The sequence below is a fragment of the Crinia signifera genome, chromosome 2 (genome assembly GCF_055691185.1).
Source record: "Crinia signifera chromosome 2, ASM5569118v1, whole genome shotgun sequence".
NCBI lineage: Eukaryota > Metazoa > Chordata > Amphibia > Anura > Myobatrachidae > Crinia > Crinia signifera.
The window spans coordinates 74,511,892-74,531,355 of NC_139218.1; the positions used below are offsets into that span (position 1 = coordinate 74,511,892).

At 43.4% G+C, this 19,464-nt stretch overlaps 1 protein-coding gene across 1 annotated transcript in view; it reads left to right on the forward strand.

Moving 5' to 3' along the window:
- Nucleotides 1-648: 648 nt before the first annotated feature.
- TRPV1 (transient receptor potential cation channel subfamily V member 1) overlaps nucleotides 649-19,464 on the forward strand; it is a 43,068-nt gene continuing 24,252 nt past the window's right edge. The window contains exons 1-9 of the mRNA XM_083172417.1: nucleotides 649-753; nucleotides 4,189-4,515; nucleotides 5,264-5,433; nucleotides 5,529-5,681; nucleotides 9,066-9,206; nucleotides 10,344-10,642; nucleotides 12,929-13,105; nucleotides 15,458-15,616; nucleotides 18,578-18,661. Of these exons, the coding sequence (XP_083028543.1) occupies nucleotides 4,193-4,515; nucleotides 5,264-5,433; nucleotides 5,529-5,681; nucleotides 9,066-9,206; nucleotides 10,344-10,642; nucleotides 12,929-13,105; nucleotides 15,458-15,616; nucleotides 18,578-18,661 (1,506 nt within the window). The 5' untranslated portion in view covers nucleotides 649-753; nucleotides 4,189-4,192. The remainder of the gene's footprint in view (nucleotides 754-4,188; nucleotides 4,516-5,263; nucleotides 5,434-5,528; nucleotides 5,682-9,065; nucleotides 9,207-10,343; nucleotides 10,643-12,928; nucleotides 13,106-15,457; nucleotides 15,617-18,577; nucleotides 18,662-19,464) is intronic.

Here is a 19,464-nt window from a genome sequence, read left to right on the forward strand (position 1 = left end):
GGCATGAAATACCGCCTGTCAACACATGTCGGCTCAAAGAACAGTCAAAAACCCCATAAAACCCCATGTTGACCTTTTGACTGTCGACCTAGACCATATCGACTTAATGCGTGTGTCGACCTAATGACCTCTTGACCTAAAGCCATGTCGACCTAGACCCATGTCAACCTTGACACATGTCGACCTAGACCCAGTTCAACCTTTCACCATGTCGACCTAATGGTGTCGACCCAATGCTTGTCGACCATCATGTTGTAGACCAAATGACCGTATCCCATATCGCACTAGCATTCCTTTTCGGTGCTTTTAAACTCAAATAGGGATCACAGTTTCCCAATTTGCGTAAACTCAGTCAGTTCCCATGTGTTTTACTGTCATCTAGATCTACACTGGCCACAGAGCCTAGGGTGAGGCATACTGTATGTTGCTGAACGCAGAGTGCACATATGCAGAGCTCCTGGTGAAAGCATTTCCTAACTGCTGGGAATCACATCCTCTGCAGACTATTTCTCAGTCATTACATTACAAGTGTGCGGAACCTATCTGCTCGGTGAGATGGGAGCAGCAGTGTGTCTGCCTTGTCCATTGCCAGAGTGATAGCAGTCATTGCAGAACACTACAGACAGCTGGAAATTGGGCTTGGGTCCTGATGAAGTCTTCATTTAATATTTGCAGACATAAATTAACTCTTCCCAAATCCAATAGGAGATTAAGCTGTTAAAGTAAACGGCAAAAGTAAAGAATAACATCAAGGTACAGTAACATTTTATTTTTAATTCTTTGTATATTGCCATAGCCTACAGTATATTATAATAGCCTTCAGTACCTTCGTTATTGTAACTGATTTTCTTTAACAGTATGAGATGGGATATTTACAACAGAATAATTTATCTTACATATTTAGTTGTCTGTATAAACTGCAATAGGATACTTGTAAGACAATACTCCGTGATACTTATATCACATGCGTTCCATATATGTATGAATAGAAGATTATTTGTGATACAACCTATTATATAAAGTCTGCAAGATAATACAAACCTGTTTAAAGTTGCACTGAACAGAAAACATCTGAAATATTACTCTTTTGTGATCATTGTAAAAGATGTCATTTTTATGATCATCAGCTGTAAATGTATATTGTATATTATTACCGTTGTCAATATGTTGGTCCTATGGTTATAGATTGTGTCTCTTTTGTGTCTCGCATAAGTAGATTCATTTATGTAAATTGGATTATATTTGTTGGAAAAAATGACCAGTGTTCGTAGTTATTTATACAGTATATTAGTTCAGCGTTCGTATGTTAAACTCATTAGTATGCAATAAATAATTAATAAGCAGGTCCGTAAGCAGCATACAAATACATTTCTAAGTGCTCCTTTCTTATTACGGTCGCCCTAATATACACAAGACGTAATAATAGGACTAAATGTGTATTATAAGTAGCAATGCTATTTTTATGTTGTGTAATATCGCAGCTATGCCGGTTTCCTCATATCCACTTACGCTTCTAGAGTTCCCTTCACAGATTATATCAGTTTACCTGGAAGTCAAACAAAATCGATTTTTTGTGATCACTTGGAATCATGTGGAATAACGTTTTTGTTTTAATGCAAGGAAAATAGATCAGCGATGAATGTCCTGAATTTGCATTCATTGACATGATACATAGTTGAATTATAAATGGTGCATATTAATTCATGGTATCATTTAATGAAGCTTCTGAAGAATTTAGTTTTTTTTAGTACTATGTATGGCTAGTAATGAGATTTGGTTGGGAGCACCCACAGAATCGGTGCCTATGCAGAGCAACCAGGATGCAGGGCCAGAGTGAAAACATCCTCTGCTTGTGTACAACATCGCCACTGAATGGACCTCTGATCCAGGCCCTAATGACAATCTGTGCGACATTCTATCTTAAAGGCCCCCATACACTGCCCCCCCCCCCAATATATCGAATGCAATAATAAACATTATGCTGTTTATATTTGGGTTATTTCCTATCATAGGACCTTATTCTGGACCACATGTAAAGCTGAGAAATTCGCCATGAACGGCCCCCCCTTCGCATAACCGAGTTCCCCCCGCACACGTGCAAATGGATGTTTAGCATAAACGTCCATTCACAGCTTGCGTGTGGGGAGAAAATCATTGGATAGTCGCCGACCATCGAATGATTTCTACAGCACTCGCAGGTGTAAGACACCTCTGGTGTCTTACATCTGCGGGCGCCCTGTACGAGAAGCAGGTGGGCAGCTGACATCCGCTGTCAGCTGCCCGTCCCCTGCACCTGCATCATGGGCGCCTTTACATGGGAACGTCCGGCATTGTCATAGGAATGCCCATGAAACACCAGGCATTTCCATGGACGCAGTGCATCCCGCCATCCCTCGCCCCCCGCCCGCACTGCTAGGTGCAAACGGGATAGCGAACAAGCAGTTCGCTGTGCCCGCTCGCACCAATCGGCTGCACATGCACATAAAAGTATATGCGCAGTTACTCACCATCGCTCCCCTACGCAAACTCGCAATGGAGCGTGGAGATTAGAATCACCCCATAGTGTATATTTCTAATTTCTGTCACTTAAGCCCTACAAATATTTGGATTTTATGCAACATGGACCTGAATGGGGCCTTAAGGTGCTCGTTCTGTTAATTTCTACACCTTATTGGGGGTGCCCAGAACTCCCTGAGCAGCCCCCATCTCCCCTCCCACACTGATAGATGCTGTGCACGTGCACACGCATCTACTCAGTGATCACCAGCAACTCTGCCTCTACTCCCCCAAACTACTCCTCCACCCGCAGGGCACTGCGACCTGCAGGGGGGACAGTGACCAATTCGCCGGACTGTCCCATTATTATCAGTATGTGTATAATTCTAATCATTGCTTTGTCACACTCGCTGGTTTCTTTAGCTGGTTTCTATCCATTTATTTTTGATTCTTTAATTGATTTGATCTTTTTGATACACTCATGTACTGTACTGGAACACTATTGGAAAAAACTCATGTCGACCTTTTGACTGTCAACCTTTCCATTTTTGACCTAATGCTTGTGTCAACCTCCCGACCCTGTCCACCTTAGCCATGTTGACCTATTTTAAGTGTCAACCTAGCCCTGTCCACCTTCGGTGATCGACCTAATGCATGTTGACCTTCATGCAGTTGACCGAATGACCCATACCCAGTGCGCATTATACACAGGTGCAGTAGTATATTCTGCCGGCAATTTGTTGGGTTTTGATCAGAGATGTGCGGAAATGTAACCTTTTTACTCCAGAGTTTAGACCAGGGGTAGCCAACTCCAGTCCTCGAGAGCTACCAACGGTTATCGTTTTCCAGGTCTCCTCACAGAGGGGCAGATTTATTAAGCTTGGAGAAGAGATAAACTGGAGATAAAGTGGAGAAAAGGTAAAAGGAGATAAAGCACCAGCCAATCAACTCCCAACTGTCTTTTTCAAACACAGCTGATTTCTCCGCTTTATCTCCAGTTTATCTCTTCTCCAAGCTTAATAAATCTGCCCCAGAATCACAAGTAAAGTAATTAGCTCCACCTGTGGATCTATTAAAATGTGTCGGTCAGTAATGAGTGCACCTGTGCACCTGCGAGGTGAGCTGGAAAAACATGAACTGTTGGTAGCTTTCGAGGACTGGAGTTGGCTTCTCCTGGTTTAGACTATAAAAATGATTACAATAATGCAAATAAGAAATTTTTAACATATTCTTTGTATTTTTCATATACTTTACATACTCAAAAACTCCTGCGTATACGTTAGTATGACAGGAAAAGCTCTGCCTAACATTCCTCACCTGCCTCACCCCATAGCACGCCCCTGGGACTCTATTCTATATACAGGTTGAGTCTCCTACTGTATATCCAAATATTGGATATCTAAAATATTCTGAAATCCCCAAATATTTATAGATATATAAATCTTAACATGACTTAGTAGTCTGTTATTTATTTATCTAGGCTCCGAGTGCCGCACCTGTATGCTCTATAAGCAAGATGTAGATAAGAAAGAAGGATCCATCTCTGTCTGGGTTTCCATTAACCACATTCTGTCTTTCTGTGTACCCCTAGTTACAGGCCTAGTTTGAGGTTAATTCTGAAAGTAGTTTGTTTTAGTAACAGTTCCAAAAACAAGATGTACACAATTCTCTATGACTTATTTATCGCTGCAGGTTAATGAAAATGAAAAAGATGGGAAGTTCATCCGATCTTGAAGAAACAGACCATACAGAGGAAACAAACGCTTCTGCAGATGAGTCTCACAGTGATGACAGCAATCTGAACTCTCAAGAAGCTAGTCAACACTTAAAGTTCAAACATACCAAGTATGCCATTTTCAGCTCACCGAAGCCTAAAGGTCGCCGTTTTGGCAAAACAGACACGGAGCGGGAAATGGCTCCTATGGACTCAGTGTATCAGATAGAAAGCAAGGTTATGTCTCCGACTATTAAATTTCATGTACATTTCGAAAAAGGGAAACCTTGCAACCAGCTGACCAGGTATGTATAGATTATTTAAGACACATCAAATTTTGATGATTCATTGTATGTTTGTCTAGACATTTGTTTGCTAATTATTTATTTAAGTTGAAATCAATTATTTTGTTTTCATTCAAATTCACCACTGTTTAAAATAAAGTCATAAAAATTACCACAATTAGCACTCCTCTTAATTATACACTTAATTTAATGCTGTAAAAATAATTTAATGTTGCTTATTTAAAAAAAAAAAAGTTTAATGTGTGCCATTAAACTATTCCAATTAAGTTAAGAGTAACAGCACAAATTTGGGAGAGGCCCCACAGTTGGTAAGAAAGACTTTCCCTCCTTCCCGGGGGGGCTGGAGGAGGACCCGATTGTTGTGAGCCTCCCGGCCATTCCAGGAGGGTAGGCAAATATGGTATAAACTGATGCCAGGACATAGTGTACTGTACTTAATTTACACAGGAAAATACTTTCATTTATATCATGAATAAAACGAGCTATTCTAACTGCCAATCACAGTGTTGTTTATTTACTAAGATGGGATTGTACTGAAGATGGGATGTTGCTATCGGCAACCAATCAGATTCTATGTATTATCTTCTAGAAGGTGCAAATAAATGGGAAGTAGAAACATCCCATCTTCAATAGAACTCCCATTTTAGTAAATAAACCCCATTTTCTAAAGTAAAGTGAAATAATGTAAATGCACACATTAAGATATGAAAATAATCTATATTAACAATTTGTTGTTTGAATCTGACAGACAGAGCTCATCTGTGGACTCCACAAACAGCTGTAAGGACAGAACATTTAAATTATATGACCGAACTCGGATTTTTGATGCTGTAGCCTATGGGGACTGTGATGAGTTAGATGATCTTCTGGTTTATTTGCTCCGGACGCAGAAGCGTCTCACTAACCAAGAGTTTAAAGGTAACTTGTTGACAAGCCCGTAGCTGAATGTAGCACTCTATACTGGGGTCATACCAACAGGCTCAGAGTTATCCGTTCCGATTTATATTCCACAGAACCAGAAACAGGGAAAACGTGCTTGCTCAAAGCAATGTTGAATTTGAGTGATGGAAGAAATAGCACGATTCCATTTTTATTGGAAATTGCAGAGAAGACAGATAATTTGAAAGACTTTATAAATTCAGCATATACAGACACCTATTACAGAGGTAAGGCATCATTTTTCCCAAAATCGGTGTGGATTATTAGGTTGACAGTCAATGGGTCTACCACTAATGGTCAACAGGCAATAGGTTCAGGTCTAGGTCAACATTGACAAAAGGTCGACATGCAAATGGTCCAAACAGGAAAATGTTTATTAAGTGTCTGTGTCGACATGGACACTGTCCTCGCAACCCGTTTGCTCTTCTTCTCCAAGGGCCCTGTTCCTCTCACTGTCAGCTCCACCAGAGTCAGGCACATTCCGAGACAACTCAGCCACAATAAGGGGTCCTCTCACAGAGGCTTTGTGACTGCAGCCCCTGGTTCTGTAATCTGGGGCCACTTTGCCTGGGTTCAGGTGCCGTCTTATCGCAGCTGCTATCCATCCTCTGCAGCAGCTCGCTATGTTGATGCCACAGCTCTTTTCCCCAAGATCTTTCTCGCTGTCTCCCTATCGTGATCCACAAGGCATCCGCCTCCCCATTGGTGCACATCTCCAGGTCTCCTCTACAGGACAGCAAGATCGCATGAAATCTACAGAAGACCTGCATCCCCATAGCGCCGGCTCCTTCCTGCCACCGCCAGAGCTCCAGTGCCCCAGTTACGCCACTGAGTCAGACATGGTTCACTTCAGTCATTACTATGGAGATTAATTGAGAAGGCCTGGATCTTAAAAATAAATCTCCAGGGGCTGTGGGACATCAAACTAAGAGGCCCATTTATGGTAGCATCACATATGCAGTGTGATCTGGGTGGGATCTACCACGCAGGATTGCATTGCAATATGCGATCCTATTGGAGGGATGTATTTCCCTTGCAATTTGCTTCTACTGGTGCCGGGGGTCTGCGCATGTGCAGTTAGTTTAGTGCCGACCTATGGGCTACAGATCGTTGTCTCATAATGGTGGTTAACCTAGGGACTGATGTGATTCTGCCTGATATTTATACATCAGGCAGGGTCCCATCCCCCATAGAAACCTATGGGGGAAGCGGCTCCCCACAGGGCAGGAGGGATCGCAGCAGGGATCAGAGATTTTTGCTACTGTCTCTCCATGATACATGTGGAGGGTACTTAATATTTGTGGTTAACCCCCCAAAATGGGTGTTTTCGGGGAATTAGCTGCAAATATTCAATATTAAATGGGCCCCCAAGCCTTATAATTTATCAGTAGATAAATTTTTATGAGGGTATCACCCAATCACGTGCACAAGGCAGCCACCAATAGCCCCACCATCGCATCCCCTCACTGCCAGTCTCCGGCTGCATTTTTCACAGTTTGTCACTCGAGCTGCATACCTATCAGGCAGAGGGCCAGATGTATCAAGCTCCAAAAAGTGATAAAATGCGGAGTGATAAACCACCAGCCAATCAGCTCCTACCTGTCATGTCACAGGCTGGGTTTGAAAAATGACAGGTAGGAGCTGATTGGCTGGTTGTCTATCACTCTCCACTTTATCATTTTTTGAAGCTTAGTACATCTGGCCCAGAGGAAGAGCAGAGACTTTACTAGGTATTGGGCTGGTGAAACTGCTGCCATTGTTTCCCTTCTACTAGACTTCTCCTGTGCTGATACCGACAGGGCCGTAAGGCACTACGTGAGAGTGATGCAGGGGTACATTTTCTAAGATGACAGTTCTACTGAAGATGGGATGTTGCCCATAGCCACCAATTATATTGTACTTATTTATTTAGCACCTTCTAGAAGATAATACATAGAATCTGATTGGTTGCTATGGGCAACATCCCTTTTTCAATAAAACTTCCAATGTCTTCTACCCTGGTGGTATGGGAGCAGTACTGCTCTATAATATGCTGGGAGCAGCAGCTCCTAAGCAAAGCAGATGGACCCTTTGGGCAGGGCTGCCGACAGGGGGTCGCCTTGGGTACAGCTGTCCCGGGCCCCGGCCTCTGGAGGTGCCCGGGCAGCGGTGCCAATCCAACCGCATCCGCACACTGCCTCCCCCATGTGGCGCTGGCACCCACCCAGCCAGGCACCCACAAAAAACAATGCAGCCTGCAGAGCGCCGAGCCATGACACAGAGGGTCTCGGCACTCTGCAGGCTGCACTGTGCAGTGTGCGCTCCGTACCTGACCGTGAAGGCTGAAGGAGCCGGAGGGCGATGCCGCGACACGGGTGATGGTAAGTAATGGTAATGGGGAAGGGGGAGGCGGGGTGCTGGCGTGTGGGGGGTGTCATGGCGCTGTGCCGCTGGGGGCCCGGACTGTAGGTCACTCCCGGGCCCCAACATTTCTAGTGGCGGCTTTGCCTTTGGGGGTTATTCTAGTTGATTCGCAAGACTCCTTGCAAATCCACCAAACCCCACCTTGCGAATGGTGGTACGTCAGCCCACCATATTGCAGGGCCTGCAAATGGATGTTACACAGCAACACCTATTCGCAGCCTTGCGGTTTTTAGAAGTGGAGATATTGCTCATAGCAACCAATTAAATAGTAATTCCCATTTAGCTAGCTGCGAGCATCTTCTAGAAGATACTAGCTACAGTCTGATTGGTTGCTAGGAACAACATCTACACTTCTAAAAACTTGCATTTATTATATATAGCCCCTGGTGTGATTTCATCAATGTAGCAATGATCCAGAGCAATAAAGCACCTCAATGCTTAAAATACATTGATTCACATGACATCACGTGAGAGGAAAAAAGGCTTGTTGATTATTATGCTGCTTTCCTGCAAAACCTGCTTTGACCCAGTTTTTAAAACGTTTCTTTAACCGGGTCAGAGCAAGTTTAACCCCTTTCACATTGCATGTTGTAAACAGTATATTACTGGTTAATTACCATTTTTGTACTGGTACTTCACCAGTAATATACCCCCCTCCCCTGGTCCTTGGCAGCGCCCCCCCCCCCCCCCTCCCCTGGTCCTTGAGAGTGCATCCCCACCAATAGATGGATCCAGCTCCCCAGCAATACATGGACCCTGCTGCCTTCCCACCAATACATGGACCCCGCTGCCTGGACCCCAGGGGATGGCAAATACCAGGGGAGGGGGTGGGGTGCACTGCCAAGGACCAGGGGAGGGGGGACCGGTGTGGGATAAAAAAAGAACGTGTCTGAACCGTGTAGGGTCCTTCTTTTTAACCGTTTTGAATTACCAGTTTTCTTGAACCGATAATTTAAAACTGGTGCTTTCACACTGCAGCTATAACCGTTTTTAAAAATCAGCAAATTACCGGGTTATAGCTGCAGCGTGAAAGGGGTATTACTTTTACACTGCATTCGACCCTAGTGTTGGTAAATTGGAAGAAAGGAGACAATTCATTTTTGTGAAAGGGAATTGAAAAGTTGTCTAATAGGAATGTCAGTGAGTTTGAATAGTTCCTGTTCCTCACTGTTGTAACTGAGCTTAACTTGTTCCGGTGTTTCCATCAGGTCAGACTGCTTTGCACGTTGCTATTGAAAGAAGGAACATGAATCTGGTGGAGATTTTGGTTCAGCATGGAGCCGATGTTCATGCAAGAGCAGATGGTGAATTTTTCCGGAAAGCCAAAGGGAGAGCAGGCTTCTATTTTGGTGAGAATCCATAAAGCTATAGCTCCCTCCTCCCTGCAACGGGGAACGGGACCGCATGCAATACTTCAAATGCCGAAGGACCGCATGCGATGTATCCCGGGAAAGGTACCGGGCAGCTCAAGGGGGATCGGATGCCGAGAAGTCAGAGCAGTGTATGCCACTGAAAGAATACTCCTCTTGTTAAGGCAATCTTGGTTTTAAAACAAGTTTTGGTACTTGTTTATTGGCCGCCGTGAAACTAAACAAGTACCCAAGTTTTATATGTAATTTACTATGTAACATATAGATTTGGGTGATGTGCGTTGAAACTGAAATTGAAACAGAAATCTAAATAACAGTGTAAAAATAAAGCAGACAGTATTTACCCTGCACAGAAACAAAATAACTCACCCAAATCTAAATGTTCATTGTCTCTGCACATGTTACATTTATCCCTCCTGCAGTGCACATGCGTTTGTCCATTTGAGGAAAATGTGCTTTGTGATCAAGTCTGAATTAGGCTCAATGTTGTTAAAGGCCAAACCCTATCGAATGCACCAGGTAGAGACCCCCGTGGTCCAGAATTTGTCTCAACTCAGATTCCTCCTGGTTGTCATCTCGAATGACAGAAGGTAGAGATGTTGAAGGAGACATGAAACTTTGAGAATAGCCAGAAGTTTTAACCTGATGTCCACTTGCTTAATTACTTGAAGAACTTGGGAGGGGCCAATGAACCTGGGGGCTAACTTCATGGTCAGTATTTTCAGCTGAAGATGTTTACAGGTAGTTGATAGCCAGACCATTTCACCTGGTTCTGACAAGGGGACTTTCCATCTTTTCTGATACAAGAACTAGCACTGAGAAGATTGCAATGCCTTTATTTCTTTTCACCCCTTTCCAGATATTGGTAAAGTGTTTACCAGTATTACAGAGTGCTGGTAATGGATAATGTCACTAATAATTGACTCATCATACCTCCATATGCTGGCCAAATCTTTGCAAAAAAAGTAGTCAAATGTTAAATAGCATTTTTTGTTCCAATGGACAAAAAGCATTCCCAAATGAATAAAACATGATTTTACCAAGCAGTTAATTTAATCAATTTACTAAATATATATTTTGCACAAATCAATACTACATTTCATTCTGTGTTATTAGGGGAGCTACCTCTGTCTCTAGCAGCCTGCACCAACCAGATACAAATTGTTCAGTATCTGCTTCAGAACCAATACTCTCCAGCCAACATTGCCGCCCGGGACTCCTTCGGAAACACTGTGTTGCACGCTTTGGTTGACATTGCAGATAACACGGTAGAGAATACAAAGTTTGTGACCAAGATGTATGGAGAGATTTTGGTGCTGGGTGCACAGATTAAGCCGTCATTGAGACTAGAAGATATTGCAAATAAGAAAGGTCTGACTCCTCTCACTTTAGCAGCAAAAACTGGCAAGATTGGGGTAAGTAATTGGCTCTAAAGGATAAGATCAGTATATCCAATACATAGATAGAGCTCATGAGATATATAAATAATGGACCCAACTGGGAATACTGTACTATGTATAAGGAGATCGTAAGACTTCTGCTTTTTCCATAATATTCTGGAGAATCACATACTGTGCTAGCAATATTATATATGTTTGTGCTAAAGTGGTGTGTGTTGTTGGATATGCATATTGGTCCTCATTCAGGTCTGGTTGTAAAAGTGCCGATCAATGCAAAATACCATTTATTGGTACTTTGCGCATGCGCAGGACCCATTCTGTGCATAGGATGCAAGTCATCACCAGACTCATTGGTTGACAGTCTGAAGTTGTTTCAGGGGCTGGGAGGGGGCAATGACTGCATATGTTTGTAAAACTGGAGACGTGTTGCCTCCATTTAGGGGGTGAAAAGGGTCAGGGATTTCCGTGGTAGCATGGAAATTTCCTTGCCTTTGCAAAGGGTGGCTTGCCAGTGCTGTAACCCCTCAATGGTGACTGACGGGTGTATTTATATTTACTAAAGCTGAATGACCCCTTTAAGTCATTATAGCCAAAGGAACTATATATTAGGTGAAACCATAGTGCCACATAGGGGGTATTCAATCTTTCCAACTGTTGGAACATTTCAGACAGTTGGAATCACAGCCAATCCAACATCAATTCGACCATCGGCATTCAATGTTCCAACTGTCAGGTGTTCAGACAGTCAATATACACATGGATTGTCAAAATCCACTGTATTTGGTTCAAAAACAGCCACAGATTCAACAATAGGAAGAAACAAGAAAGGACTGCCCTAGGGTAGTCCGAGGGCGCTGTATATGGGGTGAGTGTCAAAAAAGCTGCTACTTAAAGGGACTGAGTAGGTCCCTGAAAAGAGAGGACAAATGGAGAAATAAAGTAGCGCTTACCGATGAGGGATAATCAAAGTAAAAAACATTTAATTGCATATGTAATAAACATAATTTCATAAACACATTAGAACAATAAAATGGTACCATAAAATATGGGGGAAAAATAAAACCTCTCAAATGGCCCTCTCAAAATGCCAGTAAATATTTTGAAGGGATGGATAGGATCCGCTCCTATTTATGCCGCCTGTATACAGTCCCGAATGGAACGATGGAGTCCTTTTGGACTAGAGATGTAAAGGGTTTTCCACTGGATTCGATCGTACACAATGAATGATAGGTATAGTTACCACTGTGTGTCCCTTTGGAGATTTGTATCCATGTAGGACTGCTGTAGCGAGCTGTATTCTCCGTTTGCAGGGAGGAGGTAGATGAAATTTCCTCCTAAGTAGGAATCACGATGGATGTGGAAAAACAAAGTGACAGTGTCCCGGACGAATAATTTTCCAGAAATGGGAAATGTAGACGGCTGGTTGGATCCTGGTGCATGCAAGATGGCGATGGCAGTGAGGGGCTTTGAGAGGGAGCAGCTTCCAACGCGTTTCACTGCCTCTAGGGGCAGCTTTTTCAAGGATATAACCTTGAAAAAGCTGCCCCTAGAGGCAGTGAAACTACATTTCCCATTTCTGGAAAATTATTCGTCCGGGACACTGTCACTTTGTTTTTCCACATCCATCGTGATTCCTACTTAGGAGGAAATTTCATCTACCTCCTCCCTGCAAACGGAGAATACAGCTCGCTACAGCAGTCCTACATGGATACAAATCTCCAAAGGGACACACAGTGGTAACTATACCTATCATTCATTGTGTACGATCGAATCCAGTGTAAAACCCTTTACATCTCTAGTCCAAAAGGACTCCATCGTTCCATTCGGGACTGTATACAGGCGGCATAAAAAGGAGCGGATCCTATCCATCCCTTCAAAATATTTACTGGCATTTTGAGAGGGCCATTTGAGAGGTTTTATTTTTCCCCCATATTTTATGGTACCATTTTATTGTTCTAATGTGTTTATGAAATTATGTTTATTACATATGCAATTAAATGTTTTTTACTTTGATTATCCCTCATCGGTAAGCGCTACTTTATTTCTCCACAGATTCAACAATCCAGGGTATCCGTTTTCGACCATGCAGATTCGACTTTTTAGACAGTCAAAACTGGTAGGCTTCAATGTTGTCGGAAACAGCTGCATTGAATAGATGTGTGCTCATATTTCCGACTGTCATACCATATTTGTCCCTAATAAGCCAGGCATAATAACTCAAATCACGTCATGCATATGTTGTGTGAATACAAATATGTACAGAAATCATACCCAGCTTTTTTTTTGTCCGTGTCTGTGTAGGTTTTTGCCTATATTCTAAGGAGAGAAATAAAGAACCCGGAGTGCAGACATCTATCTAGAAAATTTACTGAATGGGCCTATGGCCCTGTCCATTCTTCTCTGTATGATCTGTCTGGTGTAGATACCACAGAGAATAACTCAGTGCTAGAGATAATTGCTTACAGCAGTGAGACACCGGTGAGTCATTCACAGTTTTGTGGCAAAGTTCAGAATGTTAAAATAAAATGCAATCAACATATAAAGATGCATCGTAAAAAATATTATCAAAAATATAATTTTTTTTGAATATTGTCTTGCACTAGATGTATAAAAAATCATTTGTATTTATTCCCTTTCCCCTTATCCTTCCTAAAGACTCCTGGAACGGTCATAGGTGAATGTTCGTATGTTTTGCAATTCATGGTGACACCAGGAGGCAATGGACGGACAAATGCCAAACAAAGTAGAATAAAGAATTTAACTGGTTTTACTGGCTCCTCCAGGCATAATAGCATTCAGCACTTAATAAATTGAATGAAGTTGGTAGTGGTTAGCTAAATGGTTTGGCCAGTGGTGTCCCTACCTCAAGTGACACCTCTGTGGGAATGCCTATTCTGCACAATGTTGAAAAGGGCTGTGGGGCATGCAAAGCTGGATTAAGGCTTTATAGGCACCGAGGTACTTAAGACCCCCTTGTCCCGGGGCCCATGGAGCTTTAAGCTGGCCCCTTGGCCCCTAAAAAAAGGACTATGGGCCAGATGTAATAACGTCTGAGTTTGGTGGTCATGCAGAATGCTTGCCGAAATCTGAAGTTTTTTTTTAGAGGGCCAATAATTTACAAGCCAAATTCAGACACTATTACATCTGGCACTTGAGTGCAAAGAGAGAGGAAAATGAGGGTAAATAGAGAGGGGAATGAGGGCAAAGAGGGAGGGGTGGGGAGGAATGAGAGAGAGAGAGAGAGGAGAATTATGGCAGAGAGAGAGAGGGGGGGTGAGGGCTGAGAGATCGATAGGGGAATGAGGGCAGAGAGAGATAGTGAAATGAAGGCAGAGAGAGATAGGGGAAAAATGGCAGAAAGAGAGGAGGTAGGGGGATGAAGGCAGTGAGAGGGGTGGGAATGAGGACAGAGAGGGAGGGGAGATAGAATGGTAGAGAGAAAGAAAGACCAGGCTTGGAAATACACTTACCACCACACACTATTAATAATGAAGATGCAGACTGCCACCAGTCACATCACACAGCACCTGGTTGATGGCCATAGTGTCAGGCAGGATCCAGAAGTAGGTCCCTGCACACAGCATCAAAGTGCCCCTTCAGGGATGCAGGCTGGGTTGGCTAGGTGCCGAAGGAGTCTCTGACAGTCTGGATTCTGACGGTCGTTTCTCCGACATCGGAATCTTGACTGCTAAATGCCCGGCAGTCGGCATCCTGACTGCCAGGGGCTTTTTTCCCTCATGGGGATCCATGACCCCCATATAGAGAGAATACAACAGGTGGCGAGCGCAGGGAGACACTGAGCCCGCAGATTGGGAGTGTAGCGAGCCCGCAAGTGTCTCCAATGCACTCCCCCCCCACCCTGTCGGACTAATGAATTCTGATGTCAGAGAAATGACCGTCAGAATCATGACGGTCGGGGACACATACCACATCCAGATTAACTTGTGTGTTTTGTTCATCACTCTATTAATCCGGACTGTGGCAGCCATTACAATCAGTCTTAAATCCTCACAGAAAGTCAATGATTGAGCCATGAGGATTTTAGATTGATTGTAGGGTCTTCCACAGTGCTGCTCAGTAAGGCTAGCAGACACTCGGTTAGGGCTCCAATTAGTATACTCCGCATTCCCCACGGACCTCTGAGTCCTGCAGCGAGCCGGGGAGGAGTGCAGTGGAGCAACAACTGGCCTAGAGAGCTGCCATTAGAAGGAGCAGGATGGAGGTCTCAGTGCCTCCTCAAATCATGCTGTGACTGATAGCAGGCACGGGTGTGGGGGGGGGTCTGAGACTTGGGGGGCCAGGGTAATGCACCCTCAGGGCCCCCACTTAATCCGGCAACAGGGGCGTGGCCTCTTGGCCAAGACCACCATTTTCATCACTCCAGGGGTCCGGGGGATGTGGGCTGCCCCAGAGACCAGTCAGTATGCAGTGCCAGCCCTTAGACTGGGGTTTTTAAAGGTTTGGACGCTGGTGCATGCGCACATGCGAAAGTTGCCGAAAATCAATTTTTAGTAATCTGTGTAGCCTACTGAATTAGGCCATTAGTACAAAGGTTATTTTATTTGGAAACCCTTATTATCACTTTATAGCACCTGTACACAGCAAAGAAAAAGTAAAATAAAACATTTTACTGAATCAGGCCAACAAAAAAAACTAGATTAGATCAACTTTGTTAAGAAGAGATCAACTGGCTAAAATTGGATTAGAAAATAATGTTCCCCTTTCTCTATTTGCAGTCACTCTATGTACACATTTATGACACGACTATTAACTTGTAGACCTGGAGAAATCATACTGTGGACTGTGGCAATGACAATTTATATTTCACAGAACCGCCATGACATGCTTCTAGTGGAGCCCCTCAACAGACTGCTGCAAGACAAGTGGGATCGTTTTGTCAAGCGTATATTCTACTTTAATTTCCTGACCTATGTGATATATATTACCATCTTTACTGTAGCAGCTTACTACCGACCAGTCCAAGGGAATGTAAGTTCCTGTTTCTGTATTGTTACCACTAACTTTGCTGAGCAGCGGAAGTCTCTGTCTTTTCCAGGGGATTGCATGAAATTTGGTAGTTCCGCCTCTGGTTAGGTGTGTGGATGGGAGTAGTTATCTTCAGGCAAAACACCCTTGTAAAATGAATAAAAGCTGATTGTTATTTACCTACTATATACAATAATAATAATAATAATAATAATAATAAAAAATCAGTAATTCTCTACTACATAGGGCAGTATTCAATGCTCCCGATTCACCGGGTTTTTTTTGGCGACTCAGGCTGTTTTCACTATCTACGGTGAATCTTTTTGTGAAAATCTGATTCACTCTATTCAATGTGAATGCCGGCCAGTTCTCCGTTTCATGCTTGTTGCAATTCGCTGGTGTATTTCAATGGGGTTTTCACTGTGATTCGCCGATAGTGTATTCAATGCTAGGATGTCCAACTGCTTGCAGCATGATTTTCGCCATGATTCACCATTTTGCATTCGACATCTTTTTAAGGTGAACTGGATGTGATCTTTTAAAATAAAGGGTTTATGGTTTTTTTCATGGTGTAAAAAAATCAGTCATTTTATTATGTGAAGGGGCATGCTATTTTTATTCATGCGCTTACAGCACATGAATATATATTTAATAAAAAAAGAATGTTTTTGTTTACACATAACGCCAGCAGGGGGCGGGGAGCCGCTCATTAAATATTCACTGCACACTGGTCCCACTCATTACATATGCATGAGCGGGACCAGCGCAGCGACTACCTAATTGTGTCCCCTGCCAGCTCTGGGGGGGGCAGCTTCTACTGCCTGTGTCCCCGGGAGCCCTCCTTCTCCCCCACACAGCCTCCGGCGCAGGCAGGTAGGCTTCCATCTCCCTGCCTGCCACCGCCCCCCGGCTCCCTGCGGCAGTTAAAAATCGCTGTCAGGGGCACCAAGCCCCTGCGGCGTTGAATAGGGTGAGAGGGAGGGCTGGCAGCGAATACTCAAGCCCTCCGGAACCCTACGAATGTGCAGAAAATCCTAAACAGGATTCGCTGCACATAGAGAACAATTACATTGAATACCTGCCACATTGTTAAAACATTATTTTAATCCTTTCTATGGAGGCACCAGGAGAAGTGATTTATCTCATTCACTTGCCTGTTGTGGTTACCCTGTACTTCATCAGAGGAACCAATCAAACTCTACGGCAGCGGCTCCTAATCTATTTCGATCGAATCACGGCACCCTATGATTGGCAGCTACCAGCACCGGTTTTGTCTATAAAAAATTGATCATAAATAATTTGAATTGGTCCTGGACCACCAACCCGTGGCACCCCTGCAAGTGTCCCGAGGCACCCCAGGGAGCCACGGCACACAGTTTGGGAACCACTGCTCTACAGTCTCAGCTCAGAAAGTTCTGTAACGTTGTAGCACCTGTCACTGACAAACTGAACTATTAATTGAAGTGATTTGTAAATATGTATGAGGTCTGACAATTAAGTTTGCAAAGTTAGGGCCTAATTCAGTAATGCTCGCTAAGCAGCGGCTGTTTGCTGCTTAGCGAGTGGCTTAACACCTCACGCTGCCCGGCTGAATGCCCCCCCCCCCGGGTAACATGCAAGGGGATGTACACAAACACATCCCCTCGAATGTGGCCAAAGGGGAGAGAAAACCGCCATGTGACGCCAGCCGTCCGCTCCAGCAGGCATCCCAGGGAAATGCTCATAAAATGCTCCAGCCCCGTTTCCGCCCCGGCCCTCCCTCCCTGCAACGAACAGCCCGAAGAGTGTGTAATTTGCTGAAGCTGTTCATTGCTGGGGCTTGCACATGTGCATGCACAAACCCCAACCATTGGGGCTGAGGCTGAATTTGGATTGCTACGAGCGATCTTGAATTGGCCCCTTATTGTGTAAAAGTGCTGCATACTTCCTTGCTGAATATCACTTTGGTTGCCTTTTAAATTGCTTCCCTTGGGAAGTTATGCACCAATGCCAGTATTCCACCCTTCAAAATTAGTTTGGAACTGATTTTGTGGAATAGCCTTCAGAGCCGACGTCATATTACTCCTGATTGCATTAAAATGCCTTCCTTTTAATATTTATTTTATCTACGGGAACAAAAAAACATTCATTGGGTGCCGGATTTGGTAGATAGGGAGAGTGTTCCAACACAGATATCTGTTTACTAGCTAAAAACTCTCTCACAGACAGGTGCATTGTAGTGATGCAAGATCCATGAGTTGTTTGCAAAAGGTTTGGGTCATTTCCTTCTAATTATTTTAAAAAACGCTGATATACTAATGCCATCAAACCATACTGAAGTTTCTGTCCAGCATAGAGTGGCGAGATCGCAAAACTTAATCAGACCTTGTATATAAGAAATGATGTCAGGATATTACACTGGATTACAATGGAATAGGTAGAAATGTCTGTTTGTTGTATACAGTTACAACATAATACACTATGGGGGTTAGTCTAGATGACTCGCTCGGATGCGAATTCTGGTGATGTCAGCTGCCCACCCCTGGCGCCCACATCACCGGGCAATTACCATGGGATGGGAATGCCCAAATGCTGGGCGTTCCCATGGGCGAGTACCCCAACCCGCCACCCAACACCCCCCTCCCAGTCCACCACCCGCAATGCTGGGTGCATGCACCTGGCGAACATTCTGTTTGCCGTGGCCGCACACGCACTCGGAGTATGCCCATGCACAGAAATATGGCTGCGCATGCACATACGCCATACATCAGTCCCAGTGCAAACGAATGACTGCTGCGAATGGACCTGAATAAGGTCCTATATTCTTTTGATATAAAGTTCAACCCTTGTATATTCTATTATAAAATAAGTTAAAATACCAAAAGTAGGGAATGGTGTAAATCTGTGTATTAGCCTGTTTGTAGTAGTTTATAATATGAATGAAATGTTTTTTTTTGTTTTATATACTGCATCTGTGTTTCTCAGCCCCCGTTCCCTGCTGATAGTACACTTCGTACCATTGGAGAATTTATTACTGTGGTTGGAGGAATCTATTTCTTTTTTAGAGGGGTAAGTGATTCATATATACTAAATCATCTGCAGTATTATCATGCAAATACATTACTGGATTACATAGCATCTCATTAGGAAAAAGCACCCATAATGACCAATTCCAAATGAAAAAATATTGGGGGTTATTCTAGTCCATTCTTTCTGACAAAATCCTTCTTAGATGGACAAAACCATGTGCACTGCGGGTGGGGCAGATGTAACATGTGCAGAGAGAATTAGATTTGGGTGGGGTTTTTCTTCAAAGTGAGATCTATATTGAAGTGTAAAATCATGCAGTCAGTATTTTCCCTGCACAGAAACAAAATAACTCACCCAAATCTAATTCTCTCTGCACATGTTACATCTGCCCCCCTGCAGTGCACATGGTTTTGTCCATCTAAGAAGGATTTTGTCAGAAAGAATGAACTAGAATAACCCCCATAGTTTTTTTTTTACTTTAAAACTTGCTTATATTAGATTCAGCTGTTCTTCAGATGCCATAGATGTCTGGAGAACATCACTGCTTAAGTCCCATAGTGCTAGGTTACTCACAAACAATGGCATATGCAGTGCTCCCCAATCTATGTATTTTGGGTTATATATACTACAATTTCCTCTAATTTTCTCTTAAAAGGCTCTGGTCCACTTGTGTGTTTCTTCAGTAATTAGAGTTAATACATATGTTTGTCATCTTGAAATTGTAGCTATCATTGTCTACTTCTGCTAAGATTATGGCTTCGCTACACTGTGATTTAATTGTTCTTGGATATTTACAATATTCCCCGTCCATCCTTTTTCTTTTTGCCTTTTGTCCTTCCCTC